Source organism: Nycticebus coucang, chromosome 12 (genome assembly GCF_027406575.1).
Source record: "Nycticebus coucang isolate mNycCou1 chromosome 12, mNycCou1.pri, whole genome shotgun sequence".
Classification (NCBI taxonomy): domain Eukaryota; kingdom Metazoa; phylum Chordata; class Mammalia; order Primates; family Lorisidae; genus Nycticebus; species Nycticebus coucang.
The window spans coordinates 32,458,137-32,485,435 of record NC_069791.1 but is presented as its reverse complement, the minus strand read 5'-3'; the positions used below and the strand labels follow the sequence as shown (position 1 = coordinate 32,485,435).

The following is a 27,299-nucleotide window of genomic DNA, read 5'->3' as shown; positions in this document are numbered from 1 at the left end:
TATATTAACTTGCTTAAGATAAAATATCCTTGAAATGGTGAAGTCCAGTTTCAAACTCCAGAAGTCTGGTTCAAGGAACCATTCTTTTAACAACTACAGGACATTGCGTCTCTCTCCTCGGCGTATATCCCTTGCACTAGTTTAAAATCTCCTTAATCTAAATAAATGTAGAAAGGCAGCAATTGCAAAGACAGGACTCTGGGTTAGACAGCCTAACACCTGGGTTTGTGAGGTTACACCCAGAACTCTGTAAGCCACATTTCTCCCATCCTTTATAGTCTTTATTTTTAATTATCTTTGAACAGATTCATTCGATTTTTCAAAGATCTTTTTGCTTTCTTTTCGTCACTTTCTTCCTATTTGGGGGTAGCTTCCAGCACCTTTGACTGGGAGCCGAGTGCGCAGACTCGCGTTTCCTGTTTCTCTACCCTCGGGGCGGGGCCAGCGCCAGTGCGCCTGCGCCCCGCGGCCTCAGCCCCGCCCCCTTGAGTATGAACACACTTGTCCCCTCTGACTTGCCGTCCTTGCACCATGGCGGCCGCCGCTCTTGCGGCGTGGCTGGCTCTACAGCCGGGGGCCAGAAGTTTGCGTGCATTCTCTATCGCCACGTCCCCACAGGTTCCGAGATTTAATCCGCGTGAGTATCTGCGTCGTCGCCTCCGGGCTGCGGGGGGAGGTGCGAGGGCGGAAGACCGGCCCCGCGAAGGCTGCGGCGGTGGCGGAGCCCGCGCAGTCCTGGGGAGGCCGTCACGTCCTCGGCCAGTTTCTTGCTAGCCCGCCAGTAGGAAATCTGAGATGTCTGACTGTTCACTGCGCCCGCGTCGCCTTGCTCCTAGCCGTAGGCTTCTGCTCTTGAGTCCTCTGGGCACTTGCTCAGAAAGCTTGCACTTTTCCCTCTCCCGGTACCTGCTCCTTCTGGGGCGCTCTCTCCAGATGCTGGTACTTGGCAGTGTTTATCCGGCAGTGCTGAACCACGGATTTTTCCGAACATTTAAGAGAGGCATATGGCTGTACCGGAACAAACTGCAGCTCTGAATTCCGCGCCACCAAATGGGGTGACCTAAGTGGAACAGAGATTATAGGCATGTTTGATAGCGTGCCTGTCTCGGAGAAGTCTAGTGGAAAAGACAAATTTATTAGCGGGGAAGTACCGTGTAGAGTGAGAGGCACTGTAATAGAAGTGTGAATAGAGTGACAGGGGAGCGTTGAGGAGGAGCCGGCAAGAGTCTGGACAGGGTTCTGCCAAGGAGTGGGCACGTGCAGTCCATCAACAGATCCTATCTGTGCTGCCTCCTGTAATATCTATCTGTAATGTACTCGTCATACTACCAGCAGCCTCTTGTAGGTCACTCTAGTTTCCACAATTGTTTCCTTTCTGATTTTTTATTCATTCATTCTTCCATTCTACAAATGCTTGACTCATTATATGCTAGGCAGTGTCCTAAACACTGGAGCTATACAGTATGGTCTCTAACTTCATGAAGTTTGCATTCTTTTCAGGAAGCCAGAGTATAAACAAGTAACCTACTAAATAAAACACTAGGTAGTCCTTAGTGCTGTGAAGAAAAATAAAGGAGAGTATTGAGGATGATGTATTGGGGAGTAGTGGCTATAGGATAGCATAAGATAGGATAGTCAGCAAAGACCACTCTGAGAAAGTGACATTTGAGCAGAGGCCAGAGCCCTGCAAAGAAGTGGGGGAAGAACACTGTTGTCATAGGGAACTGTAGGTGCAAAGGCCTAAAAGTGACAACAAGCTTAGGAGTGTGATCAAGAAGGCCAACGTGGCTAGAGCTGAGTAAAAGTAGTAGTTTGAGATGTCAGAGTGTTAAGTGATGGCCTGATCCTAATAAGGGCTTGTAAGCATTCTGTTTGGATTTTTGTCTTGGATTTTATACTGAGTTTGAGATCACCCTGGAAGGCTTTGAACAGGGCATGAAAGTGATACAAGGTGATTTAAACTTTTCTAAGATCATTGGCTGCTATGTGGAGGACTAAATTTCTCAGGGTGAGAATGGAACCAGAGAACTGTGTAGAGGTGATCCAAATGATGTGGGGCTTAAGGTCGAGTCTCCAACAAACCTCTTGTTTCAGTTGTCTCTCTGTTCTAATCTTAAATTTCAGCCATATTGAATTTGTGTACTTACTTTACTTTTCCATGTTCTCTGATTCTCTTGAAATTTTTTTTATCACCTACCTGTCTCCATGACTCAGTAAGGTAGGTGCTCATCCTTCAGGTTTTAACTTAATGTCCTGAGATTTTCCTCAACTGTATTAGCCAGTGTTCTCTAGAGAGACAGAACCAATATGACATGTATAGATAAGAGATGTAGATAAAGTTATAAATTTATATGAGAGAGGATTTATTACGAGAATCAGCTCACATGATTATAGAAGCTGAGAAGTCCCTTGATGGGTTGTCTAAAAGCTAGAGGCTCAGGGATACCTTCAGAACCAGGGAAGCCAGTGGTGTGGGCAGAAGGCCTGAGACTCTAGTAGGGGCCGGGGAGTGGTGGTGGTGGTGGTGGTGCCAGGGAAAGTCCTGGAGTCCAAAGGCTGGAAAACCTGGAGTTCTGGCGTCCAAGGGCAGGAGAAGAATATCCCTACACCAGGAGAAAAAGAGTGAATTTTCCTTTGTCTGCTTTTTGTTCTTTCTGGTCCCCCAGCTGATTGGATGATGCCCATCCATATGGGGAGCAGGTCTTCCTCACATGGCTCCTCCCCACTCAGTCTGTCACCTCACACACCATTCTCTGGAAACATCCTCACAGACATACCCAAAAATAGTGGTTTACCAGCGATATAGGTGTCCATTAATCCAATCAAGTTAACACCTAACATTAACAATCACACCAACAAATTGACTAGGACACATAGTTCCTTGCTGTATGTGTCCATAATAGGTATCACTGTTTATTGGAATTTCTTGTTAAAAGGTTGTCTAATTTGACAGGCTCTACATTCTGTGAAAGCAAGGACTATGTCTGTTTCATTCATTACTCTCTTCCTGGTTTCTGGTACTTTTTATCAAATGATTTTTGAAGGATGAATTAATATTGCTGAGTAAATAGGAATTTTTCAGATGAAGAAATGGGCAGGGGGTGGGGAGTCAGGAAAACAGAAAGTTGGGAGAAAGACTAAGGGCCTGGTACAGAAGTTCAGTGTAGCAGGTGAGCCTTGTAAAGGGGTGAGTTGTGTATACTATGCTAATGTTGCCTTAATCTTTGCTCCTTGGTTTTCTTGACTTTAAGTGATCTTTAATAAGCCTAATAATAGTATTTATATTTGTTGTAATGAATACTATTGAATGAGGTAATAATGAAAAGCCTTTAGTAAGTATCTGCATGTGAAAGTGCTTAATAAATATAGCTATTATTATTTTAGTATAGCAAATTACAAAGAGAGGCAGGTTATATGTGTGTGTGTGTGTGCGCGCGCGTGTATTATATATACTTTTTTTTTTTTTTTTTTTTGCAGTTTTTGGCCAGGGCTAGGTTTGAACCCGCCACCTCCGGCATATGGGGCTGGCGCCCTACTCCTTTGAGCCACAGGCGCCGCTCTCTCACTCTCTCTTTCTATATATATATATTTTTTGTTTGTTTGTTTGGTTTTTTTTTGTAGAGACAGAGTCTCACTGCACCGCCCTCGGTAGAGTGCCATGGCGTCACATGGCTCACAGCAACCTCTAACTCTTGGGCTTACGTGATTCTCTTGCCTCAGCCTCCCGAGCAGCTGGGACTACAGGCGCCTGCCACAACTACAGGCGCCCGGCTATTTTTTTGTTGCAGTTTGGCGGGGGCTGGGTTTGAACCTGCCACCATCGGTATATGGGGCCAGCATCCTACTCACTGAGCCACAGGCGCCGCCCTTGGTTGGGTTTTTTTGAGACAGAGTCTCACTTTGTCATCCCAGTAGAGTGCTCACAGCAACTTCAAACTCTTGGGCTCAAGCAATTCTCTGCCTCAGCCTCCCAAGTAGCTGGGATGACAGACACCCGCCACAATGCCGGCTATTTTTTAGAGACAAGGGTCTCACTCTTGCTCAGGCTGGTCTCGGACTGCTGAGCTCAAGCAATCCACCCGCCTCAGACTCCCAGAGTGCTAGAATTATAGGCGTGAGCCACTGCGCCTGACCAGAACGTTATATTTTAAAAGATTTTTTTCTGTGTGTAATCTGCCCTCTTCTACAGTCATGTGATTTATTAAGAATGGCTGTGATTTTCGTTATTGGTGAGAGAAATACAGTGAGGGAAAAACCGAAGGACTTTTATTTGGTATAAAGAACGGAGCAATTCCAAATATGAAGAAGTATATATATAATTAGAACATTTCTTTTCTTTTTTTGAGACAGAGTCACACGCTGTCTCCCTGGGTAGAGTGCTGTGGCATCATAGCTCTCAGTGACCTCAAACTCTTGGGCTCAAGCAATCCTCCTGCCTAAGCCTTCCAAGTAGCTGCGACTTCAGGAACCTGCCACCATGCCCAGCTAGTTTTTCTATTTGTAGTAGAGATGGAGGCTTGCTCTTGCTCTTGCTCAGGCTGCTCTCCAGCTCCTGAGCTCAAGCAGTCTACCTGCCTCAGCCTCCCAGAATGCTAGGATTATAGGAGTGAGCCACCACACCTGACTCATTAGACCTAATTAGCACATTTCAAACCAATTATCTTCAAAGACTCAAAATAATTTCCAATTAGATATTTTAACTTGGGAAAGCAAATTTATTTAACTGAACATTAAAGTTTATGGAAAACATTACTTTAGATCAGCAATTCTCAACCTGTGGGTCGCAACTCACAGGAACTGTATGTATTAAAGGGCCACGGCATTAAGAAGGTTGAGAACCACTGCTTTAGATGATGAGTTCACTGTATCAGCAATCACAATAAACCTTTTATTTTATTCTGTTTACTATAGAATTTTTATGGTTCTTTTTGTTTTCCTTAAGGTGGTTTTAAAGTCCTTGAGCTTACAGAAAATGGGTTACTGTTTCATTTTTGTGTTAACCAAATACCTTAAGTTGTATTAATAATAGAATAATGGGATCATGATTGATTTTTGACTCCTAACTCCATGTTCTTAAATTATCTATAACCATTGTGTTGTTTTTGGGTATAACAGAAAGAACATCCAAAACTGAACGGCCGCCGAAAAGAAAGGTAAATAATTTATACTTCACTATATGCTGTCTTAATGGTTCCCGAAGTTCTAACAGAGACAGATGACCATTGTGAAGCATAATGGTGCTGTCAGAGAAGACTTTACATTAAGGTTGTGTTTACAGGCCCCAGTGGTGGCTGAGGTTAGTCTTCAGCTGGTTTTGTTGGCCGATACCCAAAGAATAGGTCATCTTTATGAGGTGAGCTCACTTATATTCCTGTTTCCCAGGAAAAAACAGTTTTTTTCAGTGAATTCAGGGAAACAGGTACATATATCAGAATGCAGAAGTATTTTTGATGATGCCTTTAACAGTCTTGGAGCCTGGGATGTATACATAAATTTAGTTTAGCTTCACCCTGGGGGCATTGCTATGGAGAAATCCAAGTGATAAAGTCATATGGTGAGCATGGAGTTAGAACAAAGGCACATTAGTTGAAGGCACATTAGTTGAACAAAGGCACATTAGTTAGATAGCGATCACATAGAGCAGTCGTTTTCATGGGAATATTACCTGCTTCTGGGACATATACTACTTTGGTTTTGATATTGCTCAGGTGGGCATGCTGAATATTGCCACTTAAACCCCACTTTTGTACGCTGGCTATCTCTTCCTATTTAATACAGTTTTATTTTCAAAAAGTTAATGTGGGCTCAGCACCCGTAGCTCAGTGGCTAGGGCTCCAGCCACATACACCAGAAGGTTTGAATCCAGCTTGGGCCTGCCAAACAACAATGACAATTGCAACCAAGAAATAGCCAGGCATTGAGGCGGGCACCTGTAGTCCCAGCTACTTGGGAGGCTGAGGCAAGAGAATCGCTTAAGCCTAAGAGTTTGTGAGCTGTGGTTTCATGGCACTCTACCAAAGTCAAGATAGTGAGACTGTCTCTCAGAAAAAGATTTAAAAAGTTAGGGCAGTGCCTGTGGCTCAGTGGTAGGGCGCCGGCCCCATATACTGAGGGTGGCGGGTTCAAACTTGGCCCCGGCCAAACTGCAACAACAACAACAACAACAACAAAAATAGCCGGGTGTTGTGGCAGGTGCCTGTAGTCCCAGCTGAGGCAAGAGAATCGCCTAAGCCCAGGAGTTGGAGGTTGTTGTGAGCTGTGACGTCGCAGCACTCTACCAAGGACAAGAAAGTGAGACTCTGTCTCAAAAAAAAAAAAGGTTAATGTGATTGAGTAACCATTAAGTACTACCCTGTTTCCCCGAAAGTAAGACATCCTCCGAAAATAAGACCTACTTACAGGAAAGATAAGACGTCCCCTGAAAATAAGACCTAGCGCATCTTTGGGAGCACACCTTAAAATAAGACACTGTCTTATTTTCGGGAACACGGGTAGTTTTTTTTTTTGGCCGGGGCTGGGTTTGAACCCTCCACCTTCAGCATATGGGGCCAGCGCCCTACCCCTTTGAGCCACTGAGGTCGGCGCCCTACCCCTTTGAGCCACAGGCACCATCCCCCATTAAGTACTAGTTTTTCTCTGGGCCTAGAAGACATATACTTTCTCATTATGTATTTATTTAATCAATTTAACCCTAGTTTACTTTTTTCCAAGTTCTTCTGCCTTATTTTCCATGTTCTTTATTTCCAAGTTCTCTCATGTACTGATTCCATCAAAGTGGTCTTAGAAATTTTTTTTTTTTTTTTTTGTAGAGACAGAGTCTCACTTTATGGCCCTCGGTGCCGTGGCCTCACACAGCTCACAGCAACCTCCAGCTCTTGGGCTTAAGCGATTCTCTTGCCTCAGCCTCCCGAGTAGCTGGGACTACAGGCGCCTGCCACAACGCCCGGCTATTTTTTGGTTGCAGTTTGGCCGGGGCCGGGTTTGAACCCGCCACCCTCGGTATATGGGGCCGGTGCCTTACCGACTGAGCCACAGGCGCCGCCCTGGTCTTAGAAATTATTTCAAAAATATATTAACATTTTCATGAACAAAATGTCAAAATTTTGCTAAAAATCTAGTTAAATAAATAGAGAAATTTTTAATGAAGGAAATGTAATATTAAAGAGAATACTTTCTGAGGGCCTGAGGAGAGAGTGAGAGATAATTAGGTAGGTTTAGTATTTTTCATTTGAACAACAGCAGCTTTGTGAGAGGTCAGATTCGACATTGGTTGTAGTTCTGCTTTTATTTCTTTTAATTGCACCTTTTTGGTTTAAAATTAAAGAATGTTTCTTTTTCCATATGAAACTATTTTATGTTTCTTAGGCACTGCCTCCAAGGACAGAGAAAATGTCTGTTGACCAGGACTGGCCTAGCGTTTACCCTGTTGCAGCGCCATTTAAACCCTCTACAGTACCTCTTCCTGTCAGAATGGGGTATCCAGTAAAAAAGGGCATGCCCATGGCCAAGGAGGGCAATCTAGAACTTTTAAAGGTAAGGTATGTGGTTGTTTCATGCTGATCTTCCCCTCTTCTGTCCTCCTTTACTTCAGGCTTGGTATACCGTAACTTAAAAATCTGTTCAGGTCATAGTGGAGGTTGTATATTGATTATCCATGGTAAATAAGATTCAAAGAGCCCATGGCGCCTGTGGCTCAAGGAGTAGGGCTCTGGACCCATATACTGGAGGTGGTGGGTTCAAACCTGGCCCCGGCAATAACTGCAAAAAAAAAAAAAAAAAGATTCAAAGAACCCGAAGCATTTAAGAATATAATTAATGAGTCCTGTGTCTTCTCTCCTGGCCTTTTCTGTTGTATCTTTTCTATATTGTATCTTTCCAGTGGAACTAAGAAAAGAGGAATTTAAAGCTTTTCTCTCCAGAAAGAAGATTATTTGGTATAATCACCAAATTTTACTTCTTGACATTTCATGAAGCAAAAAAGGTTATAGTAAATGCTTCATTTGATAGTATCTATAGTAATTTATAAACTATACAGAATAGGTTTTTGAAAGAAAATATAAATGCTTAGTTTGGAAATGCAGATCTTTCTTAGATGGTGTCCTTTGACATATAGTGAAAGTTATACGATGACACAAAATGAATTATGTTTTTCACTAGATGAGAGTCTTTTTGTCTGTAAGTCCTTTCAGTTTTGTAAGGGAAATATACATACACATGTAGATTTGTGGCAGGAAGAATACTATAAAAATGATGTTTTTCTTTTCAACATGATTGTCATCGTAAGATACTTAGTAAAAAGGTGAAAAATGTTTACAATCTGAAGACGAGTCAGATTATCATCGTAAGTTACATTGATACTTCATCTGTGTTTTAAGGAGTTCATTTCTTCAACTGACATTATCTGTGACATAGAATTAATATTGTAAAAAACCTGTTACATTTTATTTACTACACAGTTTGTTGGGTCTGTGACTTAGTTTTATGAGAAAATTATCTTCTTTATGTTTTTTAAGACATGTAGCTAATTTGCCCTTTAAATTTCTCTATTTTAGATCCCTAATTTTCTGCATTTGACTCCTGTAGCAATTAAAAAGCATTGTGAAGCTCTTAAAAGTAAGTATTTTCTTTTTTTTTTTTTTTTTTTGTAGAGACAGAGTCTCACTTTATGGCCCTCGGTAGAGTGCCGTGGCCTCACACAGCTCACAGCAACCTCCAACTCCTGGGCTTAAGCAATTCTCTTGCCTCAGCCTCCCGAGTAGCTGGGACTACAGGCGCCCGCCACAACACCCGGCTATTTTTTGGTTGCAGTTTGGCTGGGGCCAGGTTTGAACCCGCCACCCTCCGTATATGGGGCCGGCGCCTTACCCACTGAGCCACAGGTGCCGCCCGTAAGTATTTTCTTATATGGACTTTATATTGACTTTGACCATAAAATTAAGAATTTCAGTTCTAATATACTACATTGCCTTATATTCTAAGTCATTGTCGATTTCTCCTTTTCTGAAGGATTTTTCAAGTTTTTTTCAGTGAATTTTTGGCTGTCAAATCTGCAAATTGTTTTGCCCATCCCTCTATAAAGTGCTATGAATAATAAATAGAATTAGCAACCATAATCTTTGCTCACCAGTAAGTGGGTTTGGGATTTACTTTTGAGCAATAGAATGCATATATATAAAAAGACTGAAGAAAATGTTGCAGTTTTGCCAACAGGCACAAATCAATGTGATCCAAACTGAAGATAGCGTCAAAGGATGCCGAGTAGCAAAATAGTAGGTTCAGTAACCGGATACTTCACAGAGTTCAGTTATCTTGAAGAAATTGTTAAAAATTTTTAAAAAATTAAGATTTTTTTTTTAATTTTTATTATTTATTTTTAAAATTTATTTATTTTTTGCAGTTTTTGGCTGGGACTGGGTTTGAATCCACCACACTATATGAGCCAGCGCCCTACTCCTTGAGCCACAAGCGCCATCCTAAAAGTGATTTTTTACATATGTAAATCAAATAGAAGGGATTATGGTGAAAAGCCAATAGAAACAGATTTCATGCACTTACATTGCTGCTACTCCTTCCTATATGCATGGAGGTAAAGGGAAATAACATTTTTTTGTTTATCATTCTATGTATGTTTTCATAATTATGTACATATTTCAGTTCAAGTTTTGGGTTAATCTGCATTAAACTGTATACGGTAGTGTTTTTCAACCTTTTTTATCTCACTGCACACTTGGACCTAGAGTTAAACTTCCACAGCACACTTAAATTATGTTGATCAAAAAAAAAAGTAAACAGTATACTTACTGTGCTTTGAACTTATAACGAAAATAATTTAATTAATTATCTTTAAAAGTTTTTGCAGCACATCTAAGATCTCACAGAGCTCTAGTGTGCCGTTGAAAATCAGGGGTGTGGGGGATAAGCACGTTTGAATTGTTTCATGTTTCACAGGTGTTAGTGATTGATTGTGTAGTTTAATTCAAGAGTACCTTTGAAATCTTAATATATTCATGCTGATTTAAAGGTGTCGTATAAATGCTTTATACTTTTTAAGGCTTTTTATAGTTAAAATTTGAGCTTTTGGAATGGCCTTCTATTTAAAAATATAAAGAAAAATACAAAGGCATCTTAAAACGTAGGAATAATAACTGAAGAAAAATCTATTTCCTTTCATTTATGTGGCCCTTTATATTGGGACATTAGAATGCTTTTCTGTCCCTCTATTTAGAGAGTATGCTTCTGTATTTATTTGTGTCCAGAATCAGACTAACACCAATCACTGTTTTAAATTTGTGTTGCATTTGACACAAATCATGTATCACTTTTTAATCCTTTGTAAAGCCAGTTTACATTATTTTTAAATGTGTGTTTATAATCTAGAAAATGGTTCATTTTAATGAAATATTTCTACAATACTTACTAATTTCTAAATGAAAGGCTTTCATGCAGCACATTCAGAGAGTACTAGTATATTTTACTATACTTAAGTGAGTGTTTTAAACTTTCCTTGATTGCACTGCCTTTACACTTCTGCCAGCCTCTAGATTTAGATTGCATCTTCCAAATAACTCAAAGGCTTTTCAAATATTTCTTCTCAGTTTTCTTTCAAAGTAGGTCAGTTCATATTTTATATCTAAGTTGCAAATGGAAAATCTGAAGTGCAGGAAAAGCAGATAATTTACCAAAACTTTAATAACTGGCAGCAGAAGTTAAGTAAAAACCAAAGTCTAGTCTTTTGCTCTACTTATCAGATGAGTAAAGGGTAATAGGAGTCTATTATGTACTTTCCCATTGGCTCTGTTTTTTAAGACATATAATTTAGGTAATTTAATTTAAAAACTGTAATTATCATCTAGTGATTGAAATGACTTATTCACAGTTTTAAAAAAAGGAAAAGGATTCAGTGCAAACCCAAGAGCTCATAAAATTCCCCACACTAATCTTTCATAAGGTGCTGTGATTGCATCTTGCAGTGCAGGATTTTGGGATTAGTCTCTGATGGGAATGAAATTTAACCTCAGTAATCTTACTCTGTTCATTTTTGTTTTTAATGTCAAATTTTCTTCATTGCCAAGATACTTCTTTCCCCTCAAAGTGACTGAATATTGATCTTTTAAACAGTATTTAGGGAAAAGTGTGAGCTATAGTTTATTTGCTAGCATGTATTTAGTCAGATATCACAGAGTCTTTACCCAGAGTGACATTTTGCTGACTCTGATTTTAAAGCCTAATTGTAGCTAAATATGTTATGTACTGTAAGAAAATTGTTAGGTTGGGGAAATGTTATTGGCAAAGTACTTCTCTCTCTCTTTTCGATTTTCACCTGGAGCTCCTACGTCTGCCCATGATTATGACCAGCCTCGTAGTCATGCTATTTTGGAAGAAGTATGGATCCCTTAGGTCCAACATATTTGAACTAAGAAACCAGTTACTTTTAGCTGTTATTTTAAGGAATGAGAGTTTGACTGAAGGAAGCCTGGTAATCCTGGAAGTTTTCATCACAAGCTAGCAGCCCACTATTGGACTAACTTGGTAGGAACAGGGAGAGATGAAATCAGCTACTGATATGTGGGGGAGGCTGTAAGCTACCTCTTTTACTTTATGCTCCCCCTCACCCTTTGGTCCTGAATTTGTACTTCTGTGCTATGGAGATAGAGAGCCATGTTCACAGTGCTTGGAGCCTCTTGATGTGGCCTATGTCTGAGACGCTCTAGACCAGTAGTTCTCAACCTTCCTAATGCCGCAGCCCTTTAATACAGTTCCTGTGGGTCACAACCCACAGGTTGAGGACCACTGCTCTAGACTGTCTTGGGGACTATGAGAACAAGGAGCACCTCTTTCCATTTAGCCGCACTGGCATACAGAGGTCACATAGGAGAAATAACGTGTTGCCTACCATAAGGACACGTTTAAGGATGACCTAAGCCTTTATTCCTGTTTGAGTCATGACTCTGTTCAGCTCAATTTCTGGAAGATTGTTGAACACCTATCAGTTCTCTTTTAGAGATTTTCTAGAGCTTCTTTTAAATTCCCTTCAGCTAGGGCAGCGCCTGTGGCTCAAGGAGTAGGGCGCCGGTCCCATATGCCAGAGGTGGCGGGTTCAAACCTAGCCCTGGCCAAAAAAAACCACACACACAAAAAAAAATTCCCTTCAACTAATCTTTAGATACCTTCATATGGAAGTAAATTGATATTATGCATTGCTTGTTCAAAACTCTGGTCACGCCTGTAATCCTAGCACTCTGGGAGGCCAAGGCAGGTGGATTGCCTGAGCTCAGAAGTTCAAGACCAGCCTGAGCAAGTGTGAGACCCCCATCTCTAAAATTAGCCGGGCATTGTGGCGGGCACCTGTAGTCCCAGCTACTCGGGAGTCTGAGACAAGAGGATCTCTTGAGCCCAAGAGTTTGAGGTTGCTATGAGCTATGATGCCACTGCACTCTACCAGGGGTGACAAAGTGAGACTCTGTCTCAAAAAAATTAAAAAAAAAAAATAATAATAATGGGGCGGCGCCTGTGGCTCAGTGAGTGGGGCGCCGGCCCCATATGCCGAGGGTGGCGGGTTCAAACCCAGCCCCGGCCAAACTGCAACAAAAAAATAGCCGGGCGTTGTGGCGGGCGCCTGTAGTCCCAGCTGCTCGGGAGGCTGAGGCAAGAGAATCGCGTAAGTCCAAGAGTTAGAGGTTGCTGTGAGCCGTGTGACACCACGGCACTCTACCGAGGGCGGTACAGTGAGACTCCGTCTCTACAAAAAAAAATAATAATAATAATGCTCTGAGCATTATGAACTTTTTGCTTTTAGTTGATAAGGAGGAATTAAAACTGTCCCATAAGAGGTCTGTGCAAAGCTGTACCAAGGCACAATTCCCTTTTAACTAAATGTACCACTCTTCACCAAACCTGAACGCATAAATCATTACCTTAATTAAATTCCCTAAAAAGGATGCACATAATAAGAAAAGGGATTTGGGGCTCAGCACCCATAGCACCAACCACATACACAGAGGTTGGCGGGTTGCAATCTGGCCCAGGCCCACTAAACAACAACAACTGCAACAAAAAAATAGCGGGGTGTTGTGGCAGGCACCTGTAGTCCCAGCTACTTGGGAGGCTGAGGCAAAAGAATCACTAAAGCCCACGAGTTTGAGGTTGCTGTGAGCTGTGATGCCACGGCACCCTACCAAGGGTGACATAGTGAGAGTCTGTTTCAAAAAAAAAAAGGATTTGGGATGATGGTAGATACGTAAAGTGCAGAAGAGAATACGTGAATCTGTCCTTTATTTCATGTGACCTGAACGTAATCAGCAGCAGCCTGGTTTTGTGTGCCAGTATGGTATGCATTTCAATGGTAATTTACTTGCAAAACTGTAATTGAGATTTTTATTTTTAATTCTCAGGTTTTTGCACTGAGTGGCCAGCTACACTGGACAGTGATGAGAAATGTGAAAAGCATTTTCCAATTGAAATTGACACTGCTGATTATGTTTCATCAGGACCATCTGTTCGAAACCCCAAAGCACGAGTAGTAACCTTAAGGGTAAGAGATTCTTTTTAAAAATAAAGTATATACCCAGAAGACCAAAAATCACATTATAACAAAGATATTCATACCAGAATGTTTATTGCAGCCCAATTTATAATTGCTAAGTCATGGAAAAAGCCCAAGTGCCCATCGATCCACGAATGGATTAATAAATTATGGTATATGTACACCATGGAATATTATGCAGCCTTAAAGAAAAATGGAGACTTTACCTCTTTCATGTTTACATGGATGGAGCTGGAACATATTCTTCTTAGTAAAGTATCTCAAGAATGGAAGAAAAAGTATCCAATGCACTCAGCCCTACTATGAAACTAATTTATGGCTTTCATATGAAAGCTATAACCCAGTTATAACCTAAGAATATGGGGAGAGGGGAGAAGAGGGAGGGGGGAGGATGGGCAGAGGAAGGGTGATTGGTGGGATCATATCTATGGTGCACCTTATAAGGGTACATGTGAAACTTACTGGATATAGAGTATAAATATCTCAACACAATAACTAAGAAAATGCCAGGAAGGTTATGTTAACCAGTATGATGAAAATATGTCAGATGGTCTATAAAACCAGTGTATGGTGCCCCATGATTGCTTTAATGCACACAGTTATGATTTTAAAATAAATAAAAAATAAAAATAATCACTATAATATATTATTTTAAAATGCATTTGTTAAGTGTGATTGTAAAACTATGACATGTATATGTATTATAGGAAATTTGGAATATATAAAAGTTTTAAATTACAAAATTGCCTATAATTCTAACAATTAATAACCATTGCTAACGACAATAGCTCATTTTAGTATGTATACAGCCAGATTTTGGGTATTTTAATGGCATAATACTGTATGTGTTTAGTAACCTATTCTTTTTCACATAACAATAAGAATTAAGCATTTAGCTGGGCGTGGTGGCTCACATCTGTAATCCTAGCACTCTGGGAGGCCAAGGTAAGTAGCTTGCCTGAGCTCAGGAGTTCAAGACCAGCCTGAGCAAGAGCAAGACCCAATCTCTACTAAAAATAGAAAAACTAGGGTGGCACCTGTGGCTCAGTCGGTAAGGCACCGGCCCCATATACCGAGGGTGGTGGGTTCAAACCCGGCCCCGGCCAAACTGCAACCAAAAAATAGCCGGGTGTTGTGGTGGGCGCCTGTAGTCCCAGCTACTTGGGAGGCTGAGGCAAGAGAATCGCTTAAACCCAGGAGTTGGAGGTTGCTGTGAGCTGTGTGAGGCCACGGCACTCTACCGAGGGCCATAAAGTAAGACTCTGTCTCTACAAAAAAGAAAAACTAGCTGGACATTGTGGCAGGCATCTGTAGTCTCAGCTAGTCAGGAGGCTGAGGCAAGAGAATCACTTAAACCCAGGAGTTTGAGGTTGCTGTGAGCTATGATGCCATGGCACTCAACAGATTGAGAAAAATAAAAAAAGAGGCTGGGTGCTGTGGCTCACGCCTGTAACCCTAACACTCTAGGAAGTCAAGGTGGGTGGATTGCTTGAGCTCACAAATTTGAGACCAGCCTGAGCAAAAGCGAGACCCTGTCTCTACTGAAAAATAGAAAAATTGAGGCAAGAGGATCACTTGAGGTGGTACCTGTAGCTCGCTCAGTTGGTAGGGCACTGGCCACGTACACCGAGGCTGTTGGGTTCATACCCGGCCTGGGCCAGCTAAACAACAATGACAACTGCAACAACAACAAAAAAAAGAGGATCACTTGCGTCCAAGTTGGAGTTGCTGTGAGCTATGATGCCCCACAGCATTCTACCCAAGGCGACAGCTTCAGACACTGTCTCAAAAAAAAAAATAAATAAAAAAAAATAAAGTGCTCCTTTCCAACTTAAAAAGAAAAGGAATTAAAGATGTCCTGATATTGTTAAATGTCCTTTATTTTATTTTTAATAGCTACATAAAATAACATGTAAGTTAGTTTTTGACGCCTATAGTCCCAGCTACTTGGGAGGCTGAGGCAAGAGAATCGCCTAAGCCGAAGAGTTGGAGGTTGCTGTGAGCTGTGATGTCACAGCACTCTACCAAGAGTGACACAGTAAGACTCTGTCTCCAAAAAAAAAAAAAAAAGTTAGTTTTTGAGACAGAGCCTCAAGCTGTTGCCCTGGGTAGAGTACTATGGCATCACAGCTCACAGCAACCTCAAACTCTTGGGCTTAAGTGAGTCTCTTGCCTCCGTCTCCCAAGTAGCTGGGACTGGGTGGTGCCTGTGGCTCAAAGGAGTAGGGCGCCAGCCCCATATGCCGGAGGTGGTGGGTTCAAACCCAGCTCTGGCCAAAAACTGCAAAAAAAAAAAAAAAAAATTCTTACACCAAGTAGCTGGGACTACAGGCCCCCTCCACGATGCCCTGCTATTTTTTGGTTGTAGTTGTCATTGTTTGGTGGGCCCAGGCTGGATTTGAACCTGCCAGCTCTGGTGTATGTGGCTGGTGCCTTAGCCAAAACACCGGAATTCTTTAACCATACTATACTTCCATACAGAGAAAATATTTCGCACGTTTAGATATTTCTCAATTTATGTAGCCCATTTTGTTAAATATAGGTATTTGAAGTTGCACATATATAACCACAAGAACCTATGATTTGAAATGTCAGCATTCTCGGGAGGTAATGATAACAGTATTCTTTGCAATATAGCAATACAGGGGGGAAAGTCTAAGAATTCTTTTGAATTTTGATGAAAGACAACAAATCTCACTTGACTTTGAAAATCAGAATATTGGTCTAGGTTAAAGATTACAATTTTGCAGTGCCTTTGGGTGCTAGCAGGTGGCGTGAGTGTGCCACACAAATATTTCTGAAATATTTATGATTTTGCATGAACTCCATATACTTTTGAACAGTAAAGCTTTAGTATAACATGAGTTTTAAAGCAGTTGTCACAATAATGATCAACATTGCTATCATTTTCTGACCCTGTCTTATAGAAAAAGCTAGAATATTTAAGATAAAAGTTTTTTTTAATATATTGTTAAACATTATTATGATTTCATTAAGAGAGTTTTAAAAGGAAAAATCACTACATTCTCACTATCTCCACGTAAAAGCTGTTCATTTTTCTCTCTGTACTGCCTCTGTATACGTGCATGTGTACGTATATTTGCATAATTATAATGTGGGTACATTTTATTATTTTCTTAGAATTTGGAATTAACACAAAATGGCTTGTTTTATCTATCCTGGTTGTTGATAACATATTCTTTCCAAAGGACTATGGCATTTCACATTGTCTACAACACATAAACATTCTTTTGGATTAATACTTAATAGTTAGTATTCATACTACTTGAGTACTACTAGTCAGGTAGTGCTACTGGTAAGGGGTACATTTATATTTATTTAATTATTTATTTTCTATTTACTTGATATAAAAAAGTTCACAGTGTATTAAAAATAACGTTATCTTCCTTTTTAAAATTTATGTATTCATTCAGCAAGTATTTGTTGCATGCTTTTTAAGTGCTTATCTATTGCCAAGAACAAGGTAGACATCATTCTTGTCCTCAAGGGTTTTGATTCAGTGGGAAAATAAATAAGGCAATATAGGATGGTATCTTGAGGGAAGAACAGGGCTATTGAAGCCATAGAGAAGAACCAAATGGAAGTTCAGAATCCTATTTAGCCTTTTTTCTTCTTCATATGATTTTGTCACAGCTCTTTTGTCATGCTTTTCATGAAAAATTAATCTATGCTTTACGTTATTTAACTGTATTTTAGTGTCTAATCTAGTCTACTTCCTTGGTCAAACCTATTCATCTCTAGATAATGTCTTCAGTCCAGGCCATTATTGTTCATTTGGCCCAGTATTTCCAAAACTATGTCTTAAAAAATACTAATTTTATGAACTGTCCCTTGAAAAGTGGAATCTGAGGTCAAATAAATTTGAAAATCATTACATATAAAACCTGCATCTTGAAATTTCAAGGTACTCATTAGCATATTTTCTGCTTTAAGCCATACTACCTCAGAGAACCCAATTTAACTCAGCATTTCCTAAATGTATTCAACAGAAAATCCTTTTTTGAAAAGTCTGTGGGACTAGTGTTAACATTTTAAGAAATATTCAGCTGAATTATTTCTGATGTTTTGATTCTTCTTTGATGCTGTATTCCAACCTCCATGAGATATCTTTAGTTTTTAAGGTTCCTAATCCAGTTGCAGTGAGACCTTCATAATTACATGGTAGAAATTCTTTAAAGCCTTTATGTTTTACCCATTTATTTCTATTTTCTGGCTTTATTAACACTAATTGAGTTTAATTCTGTTAAGTGCACCATAATTTCATTTATTTAAAAGACATGTCATTAGCTTTTTCAGGTAAGGTACCGATGCCCAGAACTTTCAAAGAACTTCAGATAGTATGTTCCCTTTTTTTTTTCTTCTACGAGTAAGATCAGGCTTCACAATGTGTGCCAGCTGTTAACACCTTATAGAAAGGAGTTTGAAAAGATTTCCTTTTAGTAGGCTTAATATAAACAACATTGCTACTTTTTTTCATTAAACAAAGTATATGAAATAATATTTTTTAAATAATTTTTTAAAATTATTTTTAAGGTTAAACTTTCCAGTTTGAACTTAGATGACCATGCAAGGAAGAAACTTATTAAGCTTGTCGGAGAGCGATACTGCAAGACCACAGATGTGCTTACCATCAAAACAGACAGGTAAAGAAGAGTTTAGGAGACTGATGGCTTGTGGTTCCTTATTGTTTTCTAATCCCTTCCAGTCCTTTTGAAAGAAATTACCTTGAAGATGGGGGTAGTTTTTTCTTGCATCTACTTAGTAGGTCAGAGATGTATAATTCATATTTTTAATATCCTCAGACTGGCCTAATGTTGCTGTGGTCTTTATGTACAAGGAGAGGCTTGCTTAGCTAAGTTATGTTGATTTTTTTTTTTTTTGAGACAGAGCCTCAAGCTGTCACCCTGGGTAGAATGCTGTGGTGTCACAGCTCACAGCAACCTCCAACTCCTAGGCTTAAGCGATTCCCTTGCCTCCGCCTCCCAAGTAGCTGGGACTACAGGAGCCCACCACAACGCCCGGCTATGTTTTTTTTTTTTTTTGGTTGTAGTTGTCGTTTGGCAGGCCCAGGCTGGATTTAAACCCACCAGCTCTGGTGTATGTGGCTGGCGCCTTAGCCACTTGAGCTACAGGTGCCAAGCCACGTTGATGTTATTTTTAATCTTGATTTTAATATAGCCATGTATATAAAACTTAGGGAAGATGTTAAAAAAAGACAGAAGTGGGCAGCACCTGTGGCTCAAAGGAAGCCATATGCTGGAGGTGGCAGGTTCAAACCCAGCCCCTGCCAAAAATGCAAAAAAAAAGTATGATTTGCTAACAATTAAAGCTTAAATAGGTTTTACAAAGTCAGTTTATATAAAAATCTTATAGCTCAAAATTTAAGTTATTAAATGATCTATGTGAAAATTGTCCAAGGTACTTAGGTAAATAAGCAGAATTTCAGAGGCAGTTTGTAAAATTTGTACTAAATTTTATCATATATTAATTTATAAATTAGATCATTTTCATTTGAGATAAAGCTTATTGGCCTGTTTTTACCAAATGGCTATTTTATTTCTAAAATTATACTTTAGGCGGCACCTGTGGCTCAAGCAGTAGGGCACTAGTCCCATATGCCAGAGGTGGCGGGTTCAAACCTAGCCCTGGCCAAAAAAAAAAAAAAAACAAAAACAAAAAAAATTATACTTTAGTTGTTTCTAAATTATTTCAAAATACAATGTGTCTGCATTTAGACACAGGTGAGTAGGCAGACCTGCTCTCTCCCTGCCTGGCTTCTAAGCTTGTGGAGGTGTATGGGTTAGGTCTTATGTAATAATGCTTGTGGCGGGAAGGAGACAGACACACGTGCAGACATGGCAACGTGTGCAGGCAGGAAAAGCTTGGGAACCATGGTTTTTGATTATTACCATGTGGGGAAAAACTGATTTGAAATATATTGAAAGTCGTCTTTTCACTATCTTCAAGTAATGTTTTTTTTTTGTTTTGTTTTGTTTTTTTGTGAGAAAGGGTCTCACACTGTTGCCCTGTGGTAACATAGCTCATGACAACTTCAAAATCTTGGGCTCAAGCAATCCTATTGCCTCAGCCTTCTAAATGATAGCTGGGACTACAGGTGCCCACTGCAGTTCTTGGCTAGTTTTTCTATTTTTTAGTAGAGACAGGTCTTGCTCTTGCTTAGGCTCGTCTCGAACTCCTAAGCTCAAGCAATCTACCTGCCTTGGCTTCCCAGAGTTCTAGGATTAAGGCATGAGCCACTGCGCCCAGCTTATCTTTAGGTAATGTTGCATGTTTAGTTTGTACAACTTTAAAAAATACCTTTAAAATAAAGTATAAGTATACTATAAGTATCCAATAATGTCGCTTTTTTTTTTTGAGAATAGAGAGTTTTTAATAAATGTTAAGTACTGAATAAACGGTATCTTATAGTCATTTGTCATATGGTTTTATTATATTTCAAGAAATAAGAATTGTTAAATTTAAGACCCTGTCTCTTTAAAAAACAAATAAAACCCCTTACGGGTAAAGCCTTTTTTTTTTCTTTACAGTTTTTGGCTGGGGCTGGGTTTGAACCCGCCACCTCCGATGTATGGGGCTTATGCCCTACTCCTTTGAGCCACAGGTACCGCCCATTTTTTTTTTTTTTTTTTGGTGAGACAGAGTCTCATTATGTTGCCCTCGGTGGAGTGCTGTGGTGTCACAGCTCACAGCAACCTCAAACTCTTGGACTTAAGCGATTCTCTTGCCTCAGCCTCCCAAGTAGCTGGGCCTACAGGCACCTGTCACAATGCCCACCTATTTTTTTGCTGCAATTGTCGTTGTTTAGCTGACCCAGGTGGGTTTGAACCCACCAGCCTCAGTGTATGTGGCTGGCACCGTAACCACTATGCTACAGGCACCGAGCCAAAGAATTGTTTCCTTTTCTGTATTATTTTCTTACCCTATAAGTTTACCATGTCATCTCCTATGTATGTATAAGTTTTATCTGACTTTAGGTTATTAGTTCCATTTTAAATACAGCAACAATAGTTTTAGCATTGAATAGTGTAGCTCATTTCGAAAGAATCAACTCTGGGAAAATCCAGGTTAACATTTAGGTCAGTGTCTATCTTTTGTACACTTCTGCTTTTTAAATGAACTCATCAGATACATTCATACCATCAGGCAGATTCATAGCACTGAAGTGGTAAAGGGAACTTGGATTGAACACCATCATATTAAAAATGGTATAAAGCTATTTTTAATACAGGTAACTCAATTACTGATGAAAGCAAAGAAACACTCTGTGTTAAGATAAAAGATAAAAGTAACAGGGCGGCGCCTGTGGCTCAGTCGGTAGGGCACTGGCCCCATATACTGAAGGTGGCGGGTTCAAACCCAGCCCCGGCTGAACTGCAACCCAAAAATAGCCAGGCGTTGTGGCAGGTGCCTGTAGTCCCAGCTACTCAGGAGGCTGAGGCAAGAGAATCGCTTAAGCCCAGCAGCTGGAGGTTGCTGTGAGCTGTATGATGCCATGGCACTCTACCAAGGGCCATAAAGTGAAACTCTGTCTCTACAAAAAAAAAAAAAATAAATAAATGTAACACCAATATTCAATATCCTCAAGTAAGGAACTACGTAAATTATTTTTATTCTAAAGAACAGAATTTTCCTGAGGCAGAGAGGGAATACCTGAAAATGTTATCCTCTATATATAGTATCTTGTATATTTTGCCAATTATTCTATATACGGAGTTTTTAGAATTTTGACTTTCTCTTTCTCTTTTAAAGGTGCCCTTTAAAGAGACAGAATTATGATTATGCAATGTATCTACTAACAGTTTTATATCATGAGTCTTGGGTAAGTATATGTGAATGTTTAATGATTTTGTCAGTGTAATTTAGACGATGTCAACCTTTTAGAATATTCTGTGTGTCAGGTCCTCAACTGAGTATGAATCACTAAATAATCTTTAAGCATGTATGAAATGTTACAGGTAGCTTCTACTGGTACTAAAAGTGAGAATCTTGCAATAGATATTGCAATATTCAGCCCATCTCAGACCTTACTGAAATCATGCACTCTAAACTGGGTGTGGTAACTCATGCCTGTAATCCCAGCACTTTGGGAGGCTGAGGCAGGAGGATCGCTTGAGGTCCTCAGTTTAGGACCAGCTTAGGCAAAGTGAGAGATTCCATCTCTACAAAAAAATTAAAAAGTTAGCCAGGCATGGTGTTATACACCTGTGGTCCCAGCTGCTTGAGAGGCTGAGGCAGGAAGGATCGCTTGAACCCAGGTATTCAAGGTTAAATTTAAGACCCTGTCTCTTTAAAAAACAAACAAACAAAACCCCTTATGGGTAAAGCCTTTAAAATTCAGTGTTTTTGACTTTGGGTGAAAGCTTTCAATTATAAAGAGAGTAGTTGTCATCTATATGACTTGAGAATTTATAATTCATCCTGTTTTTTAAGTAAACTGCAAAACAAAACTCCAAAACTTTGTTAGAAAGATATTTTAAATGTTTCTTAAAATTTGTGGTTAACACATAGACTTGTATGTGAATGTTTGTTATAGTTAGAGACAATTAAGGAAAAATAATTATGGGTTGATATCCCTTATCCAAAATGCTTAGGACTAGAAGAAGTATTCTGAATTTTGGAATTTTTCAGATTTTAGAATATTTCCATATAAATAATGAGATATCTTGGGGATAAGACAGGAGTCTAAACATGAAATTTATGTTTCATATATACTTTATAAGCATAGCCTGAAAGTAATTGTATGCAATATTTTTAATAATTTTTGCATGAAATAACATTTTAACTGCAACCTGTCAGATGTGAGGTCAGGTGTGGAATTTTCCACTTGTGGCATCATGTCAGTGCTCAAAAAGTTTTGAATTTTTGAGCATTTAAAATTTTGGGTTTTCAGGGCGGCGCCTGTGGCTCAGTGAGTAGGGCGCCAGCCCCATATGCCGAGGGTGGCGGGTTCAAACCCAGCCCCGGCCAAACTGCAACCAAAAAATAGCCGGGCGTTGTGGCGGGCGCCTGTAGTCCCAGCTGCTCGGGAGGCTGAGGCAAGAGAATCGCGTAAGCCCAAGAGTTAGAGGTTGCTGTGAGCCGTGTGACGCCACAACACTCTACCCGAGGGCGGTACAGTGAGACTCTGTCTCTACAAAAAAAAAAAAAATTTTGGGTTTTCAGATTAAAGATGCTCAACCTGTATTTAAATAGTATTAATAAAAATAGTCTGTGTCTGGGCTTGGTGCCTGTAGCACAGTGGTTACAGTGCCAGCCACATACTCCAAGGCTAGTGGGTTCGAATCTGGCCTGGGCCAGCTAAACAACAATGCCATCTGCAACAAAAAAGAAAAATAGCCAGGTGTTATGGTGGGTCCCTATAGTCCCAGCTACTTGGGAAGCTGAGGCAGGAGAATCGCTTGAGCCCAAGAATTTGAGGTTACTGTGAGCTGTGATGCCACGGCACTCTACTGAGGGTGACATAATGAGACTCTGTCTTGGCGTCTATAGCACAGTGGTTATGGTCTGGTTAGTCTGTGTCTGAATTTATTGGGTTTTAGTGTAAGTATATACATTTATAAACAAGATTTTGCTATGCTTAAGTATCATCTCATCTGATTTAAAATTGATAATTTTATAAAACTTAAGAGTTTAGGTAACTCTTAAGTTTTATATATTAGTTTAAAAAGTTAAAACAATTTTAGGTTATACATATAATTAAATTTTTACAGCTTGCCCATCATAGACAGTGGACTTGTAGCATTTCATATTAGGAAGATTTTGAAGAATTAGAGATAGCTGGAGAAGGGGGAGGTCACCCACATGTAGCTCTTCAGTGGACTTCATATGAGAGAGAGCTTAGATTGATCTGCTTATGGCTCTTAGAGATACAAGGTAGAAACGATAGTGAGACAGATTGCAGTTCATCAGGTGAGAACTTCCTAAAAGAGCCATCCAAAGATGCAGCGGGCTACTTCATAGGTAGAAAATCTTCTATTCATTGCCACTTAGTGGAATAGGTAAAAGAAACATATTCCTTGGATAGGTAATTACATTACCTGGCGTTTCGAACCTCCTTTCAGCCCTGATATATTGTGATTCTCTAAACTGCTCACAGCATTTTGTTGGGATTAATAATAAAACAGTTTTAACCCAAGCAAATGAATGGAAAGTGAAAGAAAAAAAACTTTATTGTGAGGTTAGTAAAGAACAAAAAGTAGCCGATAGCCCTTCTCTTTTGAGGTATTCTCCTTACCATAATTCCTCTAGTTTTTCTAGTTCTGGCTTCAGGAGCAACATCATAATAGCAGTTAATCTGTTTCCTGCACAAATGATTTTAGAAATGCTTTTGGCTTAAAATAATTAAGATACCGTTTGAACCAGCAGTATGCCTGAATTAGCTACAACTTTATGACTGCCACTTAAAGAGTTAATAACAAACAATAAAAACCAGTCAACTTTGAGTCTCTTATTGCCAGCCATCTGTAAAATGAATTTGCCCCAAGGGAAATGATAGGCATTAAGTAAATTCAATGAAAGTTGACTTCCTGGATATTTCTGTGGTTCCATGACTTAAAATCCAAACAAGCTTATATTCTCATTCACTGAACTTCAATGCTAATTACATTGATGTCTGCTATATACTTAGCAGATAAAATTAAAGAATTCCTATGTAAAAATTGGCTCTTGGTCATTTCTAAATAAGTACTATGCTGAGCAAAAGTGAGATCCCGTCTCTAAAAATAGCCAGGTATTATGGTGGATGCTTGTAGTCCCAGCTACTCAGGAGGCTGAGGTAGGAGAATTGCCCAAGATTTTGAGGTTGCTTGTGAACTATAATGCCATGGTACTCTACCCAGGGAGACACAGTGAGACTGTCTAAAAAAAAAAAAGATGCTTTTAAGAGAATGCAGATAAGTGAAATTTTGCAAAGCTGCTGGAACAGAATTTTTATTGAATTGAAATTCTTTTTTCCTTCACCAACATGGAATTGATGTTCCACCTGGTATTTCATAAAATATTTAGAGAGCCCCTTTTTAATGTATTGTGTAATTTTTATAGAGTAGCTTCGGAGCCTTTGATCCCAAGTTTGTGCTTTCCTTGGCTTTTTAACATGGAGAGGAATGCAGTTGATAATTTTATGTAGCACATAGTACTAAAACCCCTCTGAAAAAATGTTCATTTAAACTTCAATGTGAGGATGCTTCTGTTGTATACTGTTTACAAACAATGTAACTATAGAAGTGTCAAAGCAGACTTCAATAAGCGTGGACTCTTCATAGGGCATAGGCTTCAGGCATAGAGGCTTAGGTATTGCTTCAAAGAATGATTATTGCAGTGCTAGGAAGGTAATGAAAGACAAATGTTCACTAGACTAGTGATCCTTCAGTTAAAGAAGCAGAGAGCCAATGTGGATGGATGGCTTGAGATCAGGAGTTCAAGACCAGCCTGAGCAAGAATGAGACCCCATCACTACTAAAAATAGAAAAAACAAGCTGGGCGTTGTGGCAGGTGCCTGTAGTCCCAGTTACTCAGGAAGCTGAGGCAAGAGGCTCACTTGAGCCCAGGAGTTTAAGGTTCCTGTGAGCTATGATGCCACGGCACTCTACTGAGGGTCATAAAGTAAGAGAGACCTGTAGAAATTTGGTTTACTTTTTCAGTATTGCTTATCATTAGCTTGGGGATGAATTAAGTTTTAACCTTCGGAGTCTTCGTATGTAGACTTGAATCCCAGGCCCATTAGTCTTTGTGGAGCAATCAACCCATGAGCCTCAGTTTTCTTCTAATATGTTTTGGATAGAAAAGGGAGAATTTACCTAGTGTCTGGCAAATTGTGGGCTCTTGGTAAATGGGTATTAATATTGTTAGTAACACTAAAAAAGTATATTTTTGTTAGAATTTCAAATTCATTTAGTCCCAATTTCTGTATACAACTTATGTTTAATTTGATGGAGTTCGTACAAGTAAAGTCAGATCTGTACCCTGCTGTATTTAGATTTTAACGCATATATATCCTACTTACAATCTGATATAACCAATAATAAAATTTCCAAAATTTTAACTTTTTTATGATATTCTTTAATTTTTTTTGAGACAGAGTTATGACACCACAGCACTCTACCGAAAGTGACACAGTGTGACTCTCTCTCAAAAAAATAAATAAATAAATAAACAAACAAACTTTAAATTTTTGGCTGCCTTATTTGTATTTCATGATAGTCTTTTTGCCAGAACTTTATCCAGCTTTGTAAGAAAGTGATTCTGAAAAGTCATGTTATGAACATTTTTAAGTTAGATAATTTGACACTCATTCAGAGAGTTCATTTTTAAAAGGGACCTTATTACAAATTTTTTTTTTTGAAACAGAGTTTTCTGTGTTGCCTGGGTTAGAGTGTCATGCTTCAGCCTAGCTCACAGCAACCTCAAAATCCTGGGCTCAGGTTCGGCGCCTTAGCTCAAGCGGCTAAGGTGAGCCACATACACCGGAGCTGGCAGGTTCAAATCCAGCCCAGGCCTGCCAAAACAACAATGACAACTACAACCAAAAAATACCCAGGTGTGTGGCAGGTGTCTGTAATCCCAGCTACTTGGGAGGCTGAGGCAAGAGAATCGCTTAAGCCCAAGAGTTGGACGTTGCTGTGAGCTATGATGCCATTTCACTCTACGTAGGGCAACAGCTTAAGACTCTGTCTTAAAAAAAAAAAAAAAAAAATCCTGGGCTCAGGTGATCAAACTCAAACTCCAACCTCAGCCCACGTAGCTGGGACTATGGGCATGTGCCACTGTACCTGGCTAATGTTTCTGTTTTCGTAGAGATGGGGTTTTGTTCCTGCTTCAGCCTGGTCTCAAACTTCTGACCTCAAGCAATTCTCCCAACTAAGCCTCCCAGAGTGCTAGGATTACATGAGCCACTACACCTAGCTTCTAAGTATTTCTGATAAAAATGAACCCTTTTGCCGAGCCAATGTTTCATCTGTCAGCTTTATGCGCTCATTGTGATTGTGTATGCTTACACACACATCCTTTCCAGGCTCTATTAGAGAACACTTGGGCAATATTTGACACGCTGTTTACTCTTGTATTCAGCAGCTGTTTAGTTCTTGTGTACAGTATGGTACAGGTGTTGGTAAAACTGTCATGAGGAATGACCTCTGCCTTTAAGGTACCTTATTTTCTGGAGAAAAATCAATGGTTATAATATAGTCTACTGAGCTCAATAATGGAAGTTGGTACCTACTGCTGTGAGAGACACAGGTAAGGGTTAATTCTTCCTGAAAGCTTCATGGGAGTGGTGACTGGTTTTGGAAGGTGAATAGGAATATGCAGTAGAAAAGTGAGTAAAGAACTTAGACCTTAGGGCAGAAGTTTGTTGTGACCGAGGCATAGGACTTACAGGACAGAGGCAGGGGATGAGACTGGCAGGGAAGTGAGAAGCAGATAGATGGTGAACCCCATCGTGTAGCTTATTCATGAGTGCAGATTTGTGACCAATGTTAAGGGCAATGTAAAGCTGATGAAGCATTTCATGAGTTGTTTGAAAATGCTCCTCTTTCACAATTTTAGTGGTGAGGAAAAAGTACTATGTCAAATGTCAAGTGTCATTTCACTAAAAAATGGCACGTTTGTTGATTGCATATTATTTGCATTGTGGTGTTGAATTATGGAGATTAATACGTAATGGTTTAGTATAGTCTCCAATTGACAAATACTATATTGGAAGTGGGCTTAGTAATAA

The 27,299-nt window shown here is 39.7% G+C and overlaps 1 protein-coding gene across 2 annotated transcripts in view; it reads left to right on the top strand.

Annotated features, from left to right (window-relative positions):
* Positions 1-515: 515 nt before the first annotated feature.
* Positions 516-27,299, top strand: part of MRPS35 (mitochondrial ribosomal protein S35) — a 33,944-nt gene continuing 7,160 nt past the window's right edge. The window contains exons 1-7 of one of the 2 annotated variants that reach the window (XM_053556739.1): positions 516-637; positions 5,116-5,153; positions 7,366-7,533; positions 8,553-8,613; positions 13,392-13,531; positions 18,098-18,207; positions 21,335-21,404. In XM_053556739.1, the coding sequence (XP_053412714.1) occupies positions 532-637; positions 5,116-5,153; positions 7,366-7,533; positions 8,553-8,613; positions 13,392-13,531; positions 18,098-18,207; positions 21,335-21,404 (693 nt within the window). In that variant the 5' untranslated portion in view covers positions 516-531. The remainder of the gene's footprint in view (positions 638-5,115; positions 5,154-7,365; positions 7,534-8,552; positions 8,614-13,391; positions 13,532-18,097; positions 18,208-21,334; positions 21,405-27,299) is intronic. The other variant, XM_053556741.1, reaches the window with a different exon arrangement.